This window comes from Tupaia chinensis, unplaced genomic scaffold (assembly GCF_000334495.1).
Source record: "Tupaia chinensis unplaced genomic scaffold, TupChi_1.0 Scaffold000635_1, whole genome shotgun sequence".
In the NCBI taxonomy this organism is placed as follows: domain Eukaryota; kingdom Metazoa; phylum Chordata; class Mammalia; order Scandentia; family Tupaiidae; genus Tupaia; species Tupaia belangeri.
In genome coordinates, this window is record NW_006160155.1 from 685949 (window position 1) to 700605 (window position 14657).

The window sequence follows — 14657 nt, forward strand, 5'->3', positions numbered from 1 at the left end:
AGTAAAATTAAAAAATGGAATGTACTGTCAATGTTTTTGTAATCTTATTTTTCCCTCTTAATAATAAATTGTGTTTTTATATTACATTCTCCTAAACATAGGTTTTTTAAAAGAATTATTTAATTTTATTATTATGAATATTTTAAAATTTGCTATAGAGCACACACACACACCCCCGAGAGAGAGACCTTGAGGGAGGGAGGGGGGGGTAGAGAGAGAGAGAGAGAGAGAGAGAGAGAGAGAAAGCTGCCAGGTATGGGATTTAAACTGCAGTTGGCTATGTGGGAATGCAGTGACCTAACCATCATGCCACCTGGTGACCCAACATAATATTTAGTAAACACATATAACTTCATAGCATAGAGCAGAGATTATAAACCTGGTACCTGTGGCCATAGATATGTTTTGTTGGCATATGAATTTAAATTTTTTGAAGTTGAGTTCTCTAAGTAAGGGCATGCATGCTTCGGTCTGTCATGATCTCACTGTTCCCTGTTGTCTTATGTTCCAAATTGCTTCGTTCACATATATTATGCAATCTTGGTGCTTCCTGAAGGTGTTTGATTTTGCAACCCCATGTATAAATGAACCATAACTTATTTGAATAGTCCTCCATGGTGGACATTGCCAATCTTTCCATTTTTTTCCACCCACAATTATTGCCTTAAGATGAACTCCTACAGGAAGAATTTTCAGATCAAAGGCTACACACATGAAAGGCCATATCAATTTTCAGAATGACCACCAATGTCTGAGAATACCTGTTTCCCTGTATAATGACCAACACTCACTATTACTGTGTTTCATTGAGTCAAAGGCATATTCTTTTTTCCTTCCTTTCTTTCTTTCTTGTTTTTTTTTTTTTAAAGATTTTAACATCTTTAAAATTGAATGTATCCTATAGTCAGTAGTGTCTTAGGTTTGATAAAATAGTATTTTTAAACTTTTACCAGTTTGTTAATAGAAAAAAAAGACATCTGATCATTTTTCTCTCTTAAGTAGTGAGAGTTGAACATTTTTTTTGTTCAGTCAACACTGATTATTGGCTATTTGTATATCATCTTTAGTAGAGTACTTGTTTTTATCCCTTAATCATTTTATTGGAGTTTTCACCTTTTTCTTCCTGATTTGCCAAAGCTTTTCATTTTTAAAAAAAATGTAGTCAAATTCATGACTCTATTTATGGCTTCAGTTTTAAATGTCAGTCATACTTAGATTATGTAAATATCCACATTTTCTCCTGATACTTGTAACATTTTATTTTTTCATATTATAATATTCATCTGTCTAGAATTTATTTTTATAAAGGATAGAAAGTAATTCTTTTCCTTCCAGATGGATAGATATTTGTTCTATCACACTTATTTTAATCATTTCATCCTTTCCCCATTGATTTTAAGTAAGATCACTCAATATACTAAAACTCTTTTATAGACTTCAGTTGTTCTGGTCTCGTCTTTTAATTCTTATCCATTGACCTACTTTCCTATGCCAGATGTTGAATTATTGTAGCTCATCAGTACTTCAAGTTTCATTTTATTTTTAAAATTGTATTTCATGCTGATAGATTTTTTTGTGTGTTGAAAATTCTTAAGACATGATAAAACAAAAAAATTTCTAGAATTTGAAAAACTGATTGAATTAAATCTTTTTCCCAATCGGAAATATATAATATCTGACAGAGGCGAGTTTTCATGTGTGTTTATGAGTTGGGGGATGGCCTGGTGACAGGTTGAGAACAGCTTTATGCAAAGGTTCTCAGATAGAGGCAGCCTCTGATCTTACCACCTTGACCCCAGGGAAATTGACCTTTAGTGATGGCTTCCTGGAAAGAATGACAGAAGGGGAATGACCCACTTTCTGGAGTAAAGTTCTGCATACAGGCATTCTTGGGCAGCTTATGATCGCTGCAGTTTATATTTAATATTTTCTCCTAAAATGAAACATTAAAATATTTTTCTCATATATATATTAATTCAGGGATGTGGATTTGCCAAGTCTGCAGACCAAAGAAAAAGGGAAGAAAACTACTTCATGAGAAAGCTGCACAAATTAAACGACGATATGCAAAACCCATTGGACGACCGAAAAATAAATTAAAGCAACGATTGTTGTAGGTTGAGATCTTATCAAAAAAAATCTTTATGTTGTGTCTTAAAATGTAGGTGATTGTAACCCCCTTAAATTCCATTAGGCTCTTTCAGCATCAGTTTTTTCAAGGGATGAGGAATATTTCTTCTTTTGCAAAGCTGTAGAAGTTTTTGGAAAATAACATTTTTAATTGCAGTTGGCATTTTGAGGTTTTCTGTTGGCAGTAGCTATGATACTAAGTGACATTTTTCAAGCAGCATGATGGAAGCAGAATGTAAGAATTGGAAACAATTGTACAGCCTACATTATTACTGGCTGAGCATTAGAAGAGCTTAATTATATAAATATTTTCATAGGAATTTTAAAACAAGTGAGGGATTTGTCCATGTCTATAGTGAATCTCTTTTGTTGCTCCAGATAACATTTTAAAGAAATAACTCGTTCTTCTGATGCTAATTTAGTATTACCACTTTTTAAGATCTCTTTTATGAAATGGGAGCTTCTGAGAAACCTGCAAATGACTGTTTACAAAGAGTTAGACAGGACCATTTGGCAAGTACACATGTGTGCAGACGCATGTAAAAAATATTTGTAGTGACTACAGATCTACTAAGATAAACCCACTTTCACTATCCTGTTGCTATGTATTTGCCATTAAAGCCCCGTGGAGCATTTAGCAACAGTGGGTTGGTAAAGTAGAGAAAAGACCTGAAATGAATGTATTTCTAACCTCTATTGAGGATATATTGGACTATTTGCATTATGTGTAGGTATTTACAAACATTAGTAGAACTGCATATATCTAGCAGTGCTGTCAATGGGCTGTCATCATCTCTTTAGGCTTAATGAAAGGGTCCTTGTGATTTACAAATAAAAGGTGCCCGCACACTCCTTGAACAAACACCAAGAATCTTACTCACTTGCTTACTTACTCTTTTGTCCTCCAGTTATTATCTGAAGCAGTTCACTATATTACCTCCTCTCAAAAAAAAAAAAAAAAAAGTAATCTCTTGCACATTTATCTCCAGAAGGAAATGTGAAAACACAGGTTCCTTTCCAGAGTTTCCTATGAAACTTTATGAAAATGCTTTACCAGTAGACATTTTAATATGAAATGTTTGTTAATTTGTAGAGGCAAACATGAACATGTTCTGTGAGTAAAGTCTTTCATATTAGTATCATTCTAAGTAGAAATTATGTTTTTTCGCATTCATCCTGTGTAAGCATTGTTCATGAAATGGGACCGTATCCTAAGGGCCCAATTAAAAACAAGCAGTTCCCTATATTCCCCCCCCCCAAAAAAAAAAAAAAAAAAGTAATCTCTTGCACATTTATCTCCAGAAGGAAATGTGAAAACACAGGTTCCTTTCCAGAGTTTCCTATGAAACTTTATGAAAATGCTTTACCAGTAGACATTTTAATATGAAATGTTTGTTAATTTGTAGAGGCAAACATGAACATGTTCTGTGAGTAAAGTCTTTCATATTAGTATCATTCTAAGTAGAAATTATGTTTTTTCGCATTCATCCTGTGTAAGCATTGTTCATGAAATGGGACCGTATCCTAAGGGCCCAATTAAAAACACCAAATTAGGATGTAAACTTTCTAAACAAAGAACGCAGCTGAAAATTGCATCTGGCACCAATCCTAACTTTTTGTTTGTCCAGAATTATCCTTTGAGCTTAGGAATTTTTAAGACAGTCTAGGGAGTTTTCCTTTTTACATGGTTTATAAGCATATTATCCTTTCTGGGCAATCGATTCCAGATAGGGTCCAAAGGCGGCATTCTGATGTGACACATTTTAGTCCCAATGAGTTGTTTGTTGGTAACCCTTGCTGTGTTTTCTAGTGATACTAGAGATCTCCAGCCTTAACCTGATTTGGCTGAATCGGTGGCATCAGGCAAAACTCCTGGCAGTCAGGCCACTTCCGATGAACCTAGAAAGTTTGCCCCATTGATCTGCACCAACCTCCCTAAAGCCAGCTGCTGAAATGTGTTCATTAAATCTTTGTGGAAAAGATGACCACTGAAGTGTGCTCTTCTCTTTGTAATTACTGAAGATATATTTTTAAAATTCAGTATATCATGTGAGGCTTCTATTTCTTCCTTACTAACCTTCTATTAAAGTGATAATTTTGAAAGTGCATTGTTGAACCCCAGCATTGTCATAATTCACATGCGAATGTTTCTGTTGTATAAAAGTCTGGCTACAAAATGGGTAGCTTCTCAAACCCTGTCCTGAGGTGTGAAGGCAGTCAGCTGCTCTTCCTGTAAGCAGCTGTGTTAGCGACATGACCGCCAGTCTCTCTTGACCACATAGCAGTTTGGGCAGATCCCAGCATGAAATGAAATGAAATGCCGGTGTAAATTTTCCAATGCCAAGTGTCTGATAACGACCAGGGTAAATGTGCCGCTGCTTCACCAGACTTTTCATGTCATGCCTGACATGCTGTAGCTTCTCTTCAGTCACTTCTTTAGTTTTTTTGTTGTTATTGTCCTTTTTTCCAGCAATATTTTATGCTGTAATTAATTGTCTTCGCTCCTAAGAGAGTATTACTGGTTATCTTATCATTGTAAGCATAAACTGCTGAGAGAAAAAGGGTATCTTTTTATGTTCCTTTTTGAAGTACAGATTTATAGGCATACCCAAATCCTATTTATTTAAATTTTCAAATTGAGTTAAAAATTGCTTTTAACTAGAGATTAAGATAAGCTATTCTTTTGCTTCTAGATAATACATATGACTTATTCCCTCTCATACTTTAAAGAAAAGACATTCCAGGAAGTCACAATTACTGTGATAACACAAAGGATAACTTATTTTTTACTTAATTATAGTTAAAATATTGCATGTTCCTTTAGTTTTCAAGTTTTTTCTTACTTATTTTGGCCGTGGGTCCACATGAATCCCTCTGGTACCCGTGGAAGTGCCCTGGGAGAACCGTGATATGCAAATCCAGTTGCTGCTGCCTTTTTCCACAGGAAAGCTTCCAGGTGGTGGCACAGACACAGAGACAGCTCTTAGGGTTGCAATTCCCTTTTTTATTTATTTATTTTTAATGTTTAAGTATATTGAATGCATTTAGTTGCTATAAATTTGGTTTTAGATACCTAGACATTTTATTACTAAATGCTGACACTATTTTCTAAATTTTTGCCTAGGTCTGTAACCAGTGATGAAGGATCCATGAATGCATTCACAGGAAGGGGGTCACCTGGTAGGGGTCAAAAGACTAAAGTCTGTACCACACCTTCATCTGGTCATGCTGCATCTGGGAAGGACTCAAGCAGCAGATTGGCTGTTACAGACCCCACTCGGCCTGGTGCCACCACCAAAATCACCACCACCTCCACCTACATTTCCGCCTCTACACTTAAAGTTAACAAGAAAACCAAAGGGCTTATTGATGGCCTTACTAAGTTTTTTACACCATCACCTGATGGTCGCAGATCACGAGGTGAAATAATAGACTTTTCAAAGCACTATCGTCCAAGGAAAAAGGTCTCTCAGAAACAGTCATGCACTTCTCATGTGTTGGCTACAGGTACCACACAAAAGCTAAAACCTCCACCTTCTTCACTTCCACCCCCAGCCCCCATCTCTGGTCAGAGTCCCAGCTCACAAAAGTCCAGCACTTCCACTTCTTCTCCCTCTCCCCAGAGTTCTTCCAGCCAGTCCAGTGTGCCCTCCTTTAGCAGTCTTACTACTAACAGCCAGCTGAAGGCACTCTTTGACGGACTCTCTCATATCTATACCACTCAGGGACAGTCTCGAAAAAAGGGACACCCAAGTTATGCACCACCCAAACGTATGCGTCGTAAAACTGAATTGTCCTCCACGGCAAAATCTAAAGCCCATTTCTTTGGAAAAAGAGATATTAGAAGTAGGTTTATTTCTCACTCCTCCTCTTCTAGCTGGGGGATGGCTAGAGGACGTATTTTTAAAGCAATTGCTCACTTCAAGAGAACAACTTTCCTTAAAAAGCACAGGATGCTAGGCAGATTAAAATATAAAGTGACCCCTCAGATGGGGACCCCCTCACCAGGGAAGGGGAGCTTGACAGACGGAAGGATTAAACCTGATCAGGATGATGGTAAGCAAAAGGTCAAAGCTCCAACCAAACCTGCGTCCCATTCCTTTCTCCTCAATCCCCAAATAAATAAATAAATAAATTCCTATTTGTCAAGAAGGTCTTAGCTATTTCTCTTTTTCTCACTTCACTTTCATACAGAAGCCGTGAAACTCTGGCCTTTTTCTAATGCTGACTAAACTTCCAAAAATGTTTTTCTAACTAATATTCTCCCACCTTTTATTATTTATTTCCATTCGTAGTGACACTAGGACCCCCCCCAGATGCCTCCATAGCGTTGCTTATGGCTTTGTAGTCCCGCATGAGTAGCCACTGTCATGCTTCTGCCATGTTCTCTCCCATGCCACCGCCTCAGCCGCAGCGCTGTGTGGTCACGTGCCGGCAGTGCTTCCAGCAGGGAGTATTTCGGCTCTTCATTTCCCTCTGCTCCATTGCTTTCTCATGACAAAGTTCATCCTGCTTCCGTCTCAACAAAGCCTGACCTGTGACTCTGTGAAGTGTGCTTTTGGATGCGAGTGTGTCTGTGTGTGTATCCACTTTAGGAAGGAAGCTGATTTCATAATTTCATTGAGCAAATTGACCCGTTACATTCGCTACCCTTTTTAAAACAAAAACCAAAATGTGTCATTTGGACAAAGTGGTAGATGTTATTATCTCAAAACTGAGAAGGGATTACCAGACATTGATATTTCTTCTGAACTTGGTTGAAAATTAATGATTTTGCTTTGTATTGCTTGTACTTTCCCTCATATTTACTAAAACTAAAAAGGCGACAGTGACAAATTAAAATTAAAAAATTTGGGTACAGCAGGGAAAGGATACTGCCAGATCTTTGAGCAGTGTTTAGATGTAAAATCTTATAAAGCTCAAAAAAAAAAAAGAATCCCTAATTGCCCACTATGCTAATTTGGTACCATTTTGGTAATATACAGTGGTTACTAATGATTCAAGTCAGTGAATACACTTTCTGCTGGTTTTAAATGACAGATACTGAAATAAAAATAAGCATCAAACAAGAAAGTACAGATGTAAATGTGATTGGAAACAAGGATGCCGTTACTGAAGAGGATTTGGATGTTTTTAAGCAGGCCCAGGAACTTTCTTGGGAGGTAAGGCCAGGATACCATAGTATAGTAACAAGAATAATATGTGGCTTCTAACTTTTATTTTTTTAAAGATTTTATTTAACTTTACTTATTATTTAGTTTAATTTGACCAGAGAGGGATGGAGGGAGAGTGGGAATGAGAAAGCAAGCTGCCAGGTATAGAACTCGAGCCGTGGGCAGTCATGTAGGAGTTCAACACCCTTAACCACCATGCCACTTGCTGGCTCCTGTGGCTTCTAACCGTTAATATGAAATTAACATGTTGACTTTATAAAGAATTCTCAGAATCTTCTGTGTTTTTTCACTGCTACCATGCCCATTTCTGTTGACTATACGTTCAGAAGAAATGGAATGATCTCCACTCTTTTTTTTTTGAGAGGTTTTTGCTATAGGGCGCGTGCGCTCACAAGACAGACAGAGACAGACATAGAGACAGAAAGCGAGAAATCACCCCCCAGGGGGGATGGCCACACCGCAGTCCCTTCTCCTCCATTCTCCTCTCGGGATCTTGGGCACGCATGCACATGCGCCCGGCGTGAGTTTTTTAAGCCACCGGGTCTGGGACTCAAACCACGGTCGACTACATGGGAGTCCAGCGACATAGCCATTACGCTAACTGCTGGTTCCCATCCACTCTTTTTTTTTTTAAAGAGAGGTTTTTGCTACAGCGTGCGTGTGCTCACCAGAAAGACAGAGACAGAGAGACAGAAAATGAGAAATCACCCCCCAGGGGAAGTGGCCACGCCATAATCACTTCTCCTCCATTCTCCTCTTGGGATCCTGGGCACGCACGCACACATACCCAGTGTGAGCTTAAGCCACCAGATCTGGGACTCGAACTGAGGTCAATTACACGGGAGTCCAGTGACATAACCATTACACCATCTGCTAGTCCTGATCTCCACTCTTAAAGTGGATAAGGACCCACCTCATCTTACAAAATAGACCAGAGTAGCACTAGTTGAGGCCAATTTTGAAATACATTTTTAGGTGTGAAAGAATAGATTTCTGGATATTCTTGCCTAAATTTGGAAAATAACCATTTAAAATTAACAAAATGAAGGACATCCTTTTAAATTTACTGACGGTTCGTCCACTGATGATTGGCATGTGAAAAATGTGTCATATTTTTAACTCTTTCACATTGTTGAGAACAGTATTATGCTTCATGATCAGGTGTGGTCATTTTTATTTTCATTGTCCAGCAACTTTTTACAGTGATTTTACTTAACATCTTAGCCCTGTTTAAGTTGTCAGCCAGACATCGAAAAGTAAAGCTATTAGATTTCTCAAAGACAAATTTGTTGTGGATTATGAATTTTTGTGTCAGTACGCTACATTCAGTATATGTGGCCAATATTGTCAGGTAGACTCTCTAGCACACCTCCCTACTGTTTTTTGGGAGGTGGGAGTTATCTGTGGGCTCTTCAGCTTTAAGAGCAGCCAGGGAGGGCACATATAAATAGTTCTGATGGTTTCTTCTCTATCAGGAAGCCTCATTTTGGTTTTCCTTTGGCTAAGATGAATGTCACATTTCCCCCAATCATTAAGATTTGGAGTTCTTAAATATTACCTTTTATTTCTTTTCTTTTGGCCTATTTCTGACATTTATGTTTAAATATGAGAAATAACAGGCCATTATCTGATACTGCTAAATCTAAAGCCCTTTAATTCCAACGTGCTAAAACTGGCATCTTTAATTCACAAAATATTTCTTGTTCTTTGTCAGGCACTGTCCATGACATTACTAATAGGACAGTGAATTGGGCAGGCAAAGTTCTTAACCTCATGTAGTTTACTCTGAGTCCAAATCTGAGGGAAATAAGAAGAGATGAATACTAAACTGAAAAATTCTCAAATGATCATTTGATTACAAGTTGGGATAAATATTACTTAATGAGGTTTATAAAATAAGGAAATCAAGTTTGGAAAACAAAGAAATATTACTTAATGAAAGAACAGGGAAATGTTAGCATATACAATAATCACATTTTATAATCTCAGTTTTAGTATATTGCAACAGATTGTTAAATCTGGTTCAATAGATATTTGTATGTATTTACAATCCTTATGTCCTATCTTTGTCATACTGTTTCTTGAGGTATTTATTATCTGTGAATCATATACAAAGATTATTGTTTTACAAAGGCCTATAGTTTAGTAGTATTATTGCAAGAGAATCTTTGTGCTTACCAGAAATAGAGAAAGTACCCGCCAGCATGGGGCATGGTCATGCTGCAATCCCTTTTCCTCCATTTCTCCATCCCATCAGGATTTGGGGCACACTTGCACACACTTCCGACATGTTGTTCAAGTTGCTTGGGCCAGGATTTGAACTACAGTTGTCTGATCCAGCTCTTTATCCACAGTTCTTTATTGTTGCACTACAGGGCTGGACTTAGAGTGTTTTTTATTTTTAACAACAAGAAAATTCCCAATTAAGGTTAGTATTTTGGGATCGGCCCTGTAGTGCAGTTGTTCAGTGCTATGTAGAAGAGACTAGATCCCACCTGGTGACTGCCATTTTCTGGCTCTGGCTGCACCATGCCTGGCAGGGTTGCAGGATTCTGACTAAATGGAATATGGAGGGAAAAGAACTGTGGCATGACTAGCCTCTAGTGGGTGATGCTTTCTCCTCCCCAACCCCTCAATCTCTGTCAGGCATAAAAATAAACTTAAAAAAAAAAAGTTAATATTCTGGTCTTGATAGGTTTTGATAGCCACTGGTGAAAGAATCAAAATGTGTGTGAAGTATATCCTCTTCTAGTACTTTATATATATATATATATATATTTTGTCTTTCTCTGACAGAAAATAGAGTGTGAAAGTGGAGTAGAAGACTGTGGTCGGTACCCTTCGGTAATAGAATTTGGAAAATATGAAATCCAAACCTGGTATTCCTCGCCTTACCCACAGGAATATGCAAGGTAATGGAATAATGGAATAGCCTGGCAGGTGTATAATTTTAATGTCATTTACTTATGTGAGAAATGATAGCCACTGGTGAAAGAATCAAAATGTGTGTGAAGTATATCCTCTTCTAGTACTTTATATATATATATATATATTTTGTCTTTCTCTGACAGAAAATAGAGTGTGAAAGTGGAGTAGAAGACTGTGGTCGGTACCCTTCGGTAATAGAATTTGGAAAATATGAAATCCAAACCTGGTATTCCTCGCCTTACCCACAGGAATATGCAAGGTAATGGAATAATGGAATAGCCTGGCAGGTGTATAATTTTAATGTCATTTACTTATGTGAGAAAGAAAATTCTCTGTTCTAAAGCAGGAAGGAAGTGATTTTAGGAAATCAACTTTGGTAGTCAGTTCTATGTGCTTCTAAAGTTATCGCTTTTGCCAACACCTCTTTATAATATTCCTTGTTCTGTGTACATTTCTTGTACTCCTTAGTTATACAGGCATTGTAAATTTTGCCATTTAGCTTCTAGATCATGCTTTCTGTCTTTGGTTAATTGTGCAAATGTTGGTTCTATATGAAATCAAATCAGAAGATAAAAGGACCATTATAAAATAATTGGTAGAGTTTCTTCTCTAGTTGCCTTTTCTACTTTCCTAATTAGGCCTAATCTTGTAACTCTTATCTCTGACATTTCATTTTCAAATTTTTAATAGAATTTTAGCAAAAGAAGGGGAAAAAAATGGCAGAAGTAGCCTTGAGAGACCCTTCCCCAAATCTTTACTTTCAGAGCCATTTGTTACTAACTTACTAAAAATGAAGAGAAAATAATGGTATCAGTTTCCATTTGTCTTGAACTAAATTTAGTTGTGAGATCATCTTAAAATAATATATTTACAAATATATATATATATATATATGTGTGTGTGTGTGTGTAAAATTATGAGTAAATTTTTTTTTCCACCAGGTACATCAGAGTATACTTTATTAGTATCTCTTTTTTTATTATTTAATTTTATTCATTGTCATTATTTTATTTTATTTTTTATTGAAGTTGACCAGAGAGAGACAGAGAGAAAAGGAAAGTGAGAAAACAAGCTGCCAGGTCCGGAATTCGAACCACAGTCAGCCATGTGGGAATCCAGCCACCTTAATCACCATGTCACCTGCTGGCCCCTATTAGTATCTCTTTTTAAAGAGATTTTTTTTACTATAGGACATGTGCATTTGCCAGAGAGTCAGAAAGTGAGAATCACCACCCACCCCCTGAGAGTCTGGCCATGCCACAATCTCTTCTCCTCCATTCTTTCATGATTTGGGGCACGCATGCACACACATGCTCCTGGTGTGAGTTTTAAGCCTCCGGGTCTGGAATTCGAACCACAGTTGACTATGTGGCAGTTCAGTGACATAACTATTATGCCATCTGCTGGTCCCAGTATCTTCTTAAATTTTTAAGCCTACAACATTTTTGGTAATTACAATTTGCTTTTTTTTTTTTTTTTAAACACATGGTGTATAATTATAACTTGCTTTTCTTTAACACATGGTGTCTAGTCAATTATGTAACTAGAGGAAATGGGAAGAGTGTTCTAGTACTGAAGTGGCAATCTGAGTCAGGAGCTGTGTTTTCTCTTCCCAGCCTATACCACTTGGCTATGTGTTTTTCAGCAATTTTAAAAAAAAAAGCCTATGAGCTTTAATTTGTATTAGTCATCATAAAGTCATGTGATCTGAGAGCTTTGGATACAATTTGCACATAAATGCAGGATTTGAAATTAATACTACCTGTATCTGTGTAGTTCTCCTTCAAAATCTCTTCATTCTCATACCCCAAAGACCTTGAAGTATGTCTAAACATTATCTTATAAATACAGTGTCCAATTAGACATGGAGAAGATGGAGGTAAAGTGTTATAATTTTTTTTTTTTGAGATTTTTTTGCTATAGGGCACGTGCGCTCTCCAGACAGACAGAGAGAGAGAGACAGAGAGACAGAAAGCAAGAAATCACCCCCTATCGGGGATGGCCATGCCACAATCCAATCCCTTCTCCTCCGTTCTTCTCTTGGGATCTTGGGCATGCACACACACGCACCCGGCGTGAGTTTTAAGCCACCGGGTCCGGGACGCGAACTGCAGTCAACTACATGGGAGTCCAGCGACATAGCCATTACGCTAACTGCTGGTCCCAAGTGTTATAATTTTAAGGTAGAAAAAAATCCGTAGGGGAGTAAAAGCTTTTTATTACTCAGAACAGAATTGGTAGAAAATGAATTAGGTCTTTTGACTTTCAGCCCTCCATTTACTGCTTTAGACCACATAGAAATCTATGATAGCAACTTTAAAGTTACCTTATCTAGAAATAGAAATGGAAAAAACTAAGTTCTAGGCCGTCTCTGCTCTCAGAAGTATATAGTTCGCTTGAAAATAATAAATTCACATAGAAATGAAAGACTATATTCCAGTGACCATATACAGTATTGAAAATATCATCTGAAATATGAGTTTTGAAAAATATGCATGGTCAGCTGACAAGATGGCATCCTTATTCTTGACTTTTTTTAGGGTGGTGGTTCCATATCTGAAAACCTTTTTTTCCATAGGGCGTTTTTTTTTACAAAATTTTTTTTGAGAAGTTTTTGATTTAGGGCTCGTGTGTTCACCAGAAAGACAGAGAGAGACAGAGAGACAGAAAGTGAGAAATCACCCCCCCCCCAGGGGGGATGACCAGGCCACAATCCCTTCTCCTTCTCCTCTTGGGATCTTAGGCATGCACACACACACACACACACACACACCTGGCAGGAGTTTAAAGCTGCCAGGTCCGGGATTCAAATCACAGCTGACTACATGGGAGTCCAGTGACGTAACCATTACACCGTCTGCTGATCCCGGTGATACGCTTTTTAAACAAGGAGATTATAAGAAGAGTACTGCTCAGGACAGCCACAGTGGCACAGCAGTAACCCTCTGTGATGCCGAAACCACTTAGGAAAGTCCTGGGTTCACAGCCTTGGGTCTCCCTGTACACGCTGCTGCACACAGGTGTGCCCAGGATCTCGGCGGGCTGAGGCTGGGAGTGGAATGCGGTGTTAAGACACTGTTGTTCTTTCTCGCTTTCTCAAAAGAAATGAATAAACTTAAAAATAAGACACATGTTGTTCATTTTCAAATCTTTGGAGGTCTCCCAGATGTCCTTCTGTTACGGATATCTATCTACCATCTATCTAGAATCCTACCTATCATCTGTTTAACCTGTCAATCATCTGTCATATCGATTTACATACAGAGAGACAGAAAGTGAGAAATCACCCCCCCCCAGGGGGGATGACCAGGCCACAATCCCTTCTCCTTCTCCTCTTGGGATCTTAGGCATGCACACACACACACACACACACACACCTGGCAGGAGTTTAAGCCACTGAGTCCGGGACTCTAACTGTGGTCGACTACATGGGAGTCCAGCGACATAGCCATTACGCCAATTGCTGGCCCCTCCGTAGGGCATTTCTAAGGAAACACACTATTAGTTCACAAAGTAAAGGTAGCACATATTAGAAATTATATTGAAAAATGTAAGGTTGTTTTTGTATTCTGTTTACTATTGGCTTCCTTTTTCTGAAACTATTGAAAAATGTTTATTTTTTCTCCTTGAACAGTCTAATCAATCTGATAGGTTTTTTGATTTTTACATTTTTAACAGATTACCAAAGCTTTACCTGTGTGAATTCTGTCTTAAATATATGAAAAGTAAAAATATTTTGCTTAGACACTCAAAGAAGTGTGGATGGTTTCATCCTCCAGCAAATGAAATTTATCGAAGGAAAGACCTTTCAGTATTTGAGGTAAGCTATGTAAATAAAACACGTAACCTTTGAACTCTAGTGCTCCTCTAATGGTTGACTGTGTACTGATTTATGTCTAGAAGGTGCAAAGTATATTTAATTTTGGCATTGAAATTCAGACTGCTCTTTAAAATATCTCCACGTTTTGGAATGTTTATCTAACCATATTAAGCAACCATTTGGATTCATGGAGAGTCCCTACTTCATCACATTCGCTTTTTTGTCTTTTCCCCAAATCCCTGTCTACACCAGATCTATTCACCAGTGAATTTATGATCTCCTCAGCTCTTTGTAAATTCTACTTTCTTTGGCAGGAAAAAATAGCTTTGTTCAGCAGCTCCAGCCAATGTCTGGCAGGTGCTCACTCTTCCAGGGAATTGAGCAGCTGTACATATCTCCTCAATACACAACCACCTGTGTTTCCATCTATTTCTTGGCAGGGTGGATAATCCTTTTGGTGAGACCCCAGCAGATGTTGGGGCTCCCTCCGCATCTGGATGGATAGTCACCCCTGGAGAACTCTGCTGTTCACAGGAACCCCTGGTAGACATGTGTTTATCATTGTGGGCTCTTTGAAGACATTTCGTGTTTTTAGGATTGATTTA

The 14657-nt window shown here is 37.9% G+C and overlaps 1 protein-coding gene across 1 annotated transcript in view; it reads left to right on the plus strand.

Annotated features, from left to right (window-relative positions):
- Nucleotides 1-14657, plus strand: part of KAT6B (lysine acetyltransferase 6B) — a 246977-nt gene that overhangs the window by 182812 nt on the left and 49508 nt on the right. Inside the window, 5 exon segments of the mRNA XM_006159544.3 lie at nucleotides 1981-2113; nucleotides 5255-6186; nucleotides 7171-7292; nucleotides 10101-10216; nucleotides 13911-14052. Of these exon segments, the coding sequence (XP_006159606.1) occupies nucleotides 1981-2113; nucleotides 5255-6186; nucleotides 7171-7292; nucleotides 10101-10216; nucleotides 13911-14052 (1445 nt within the window).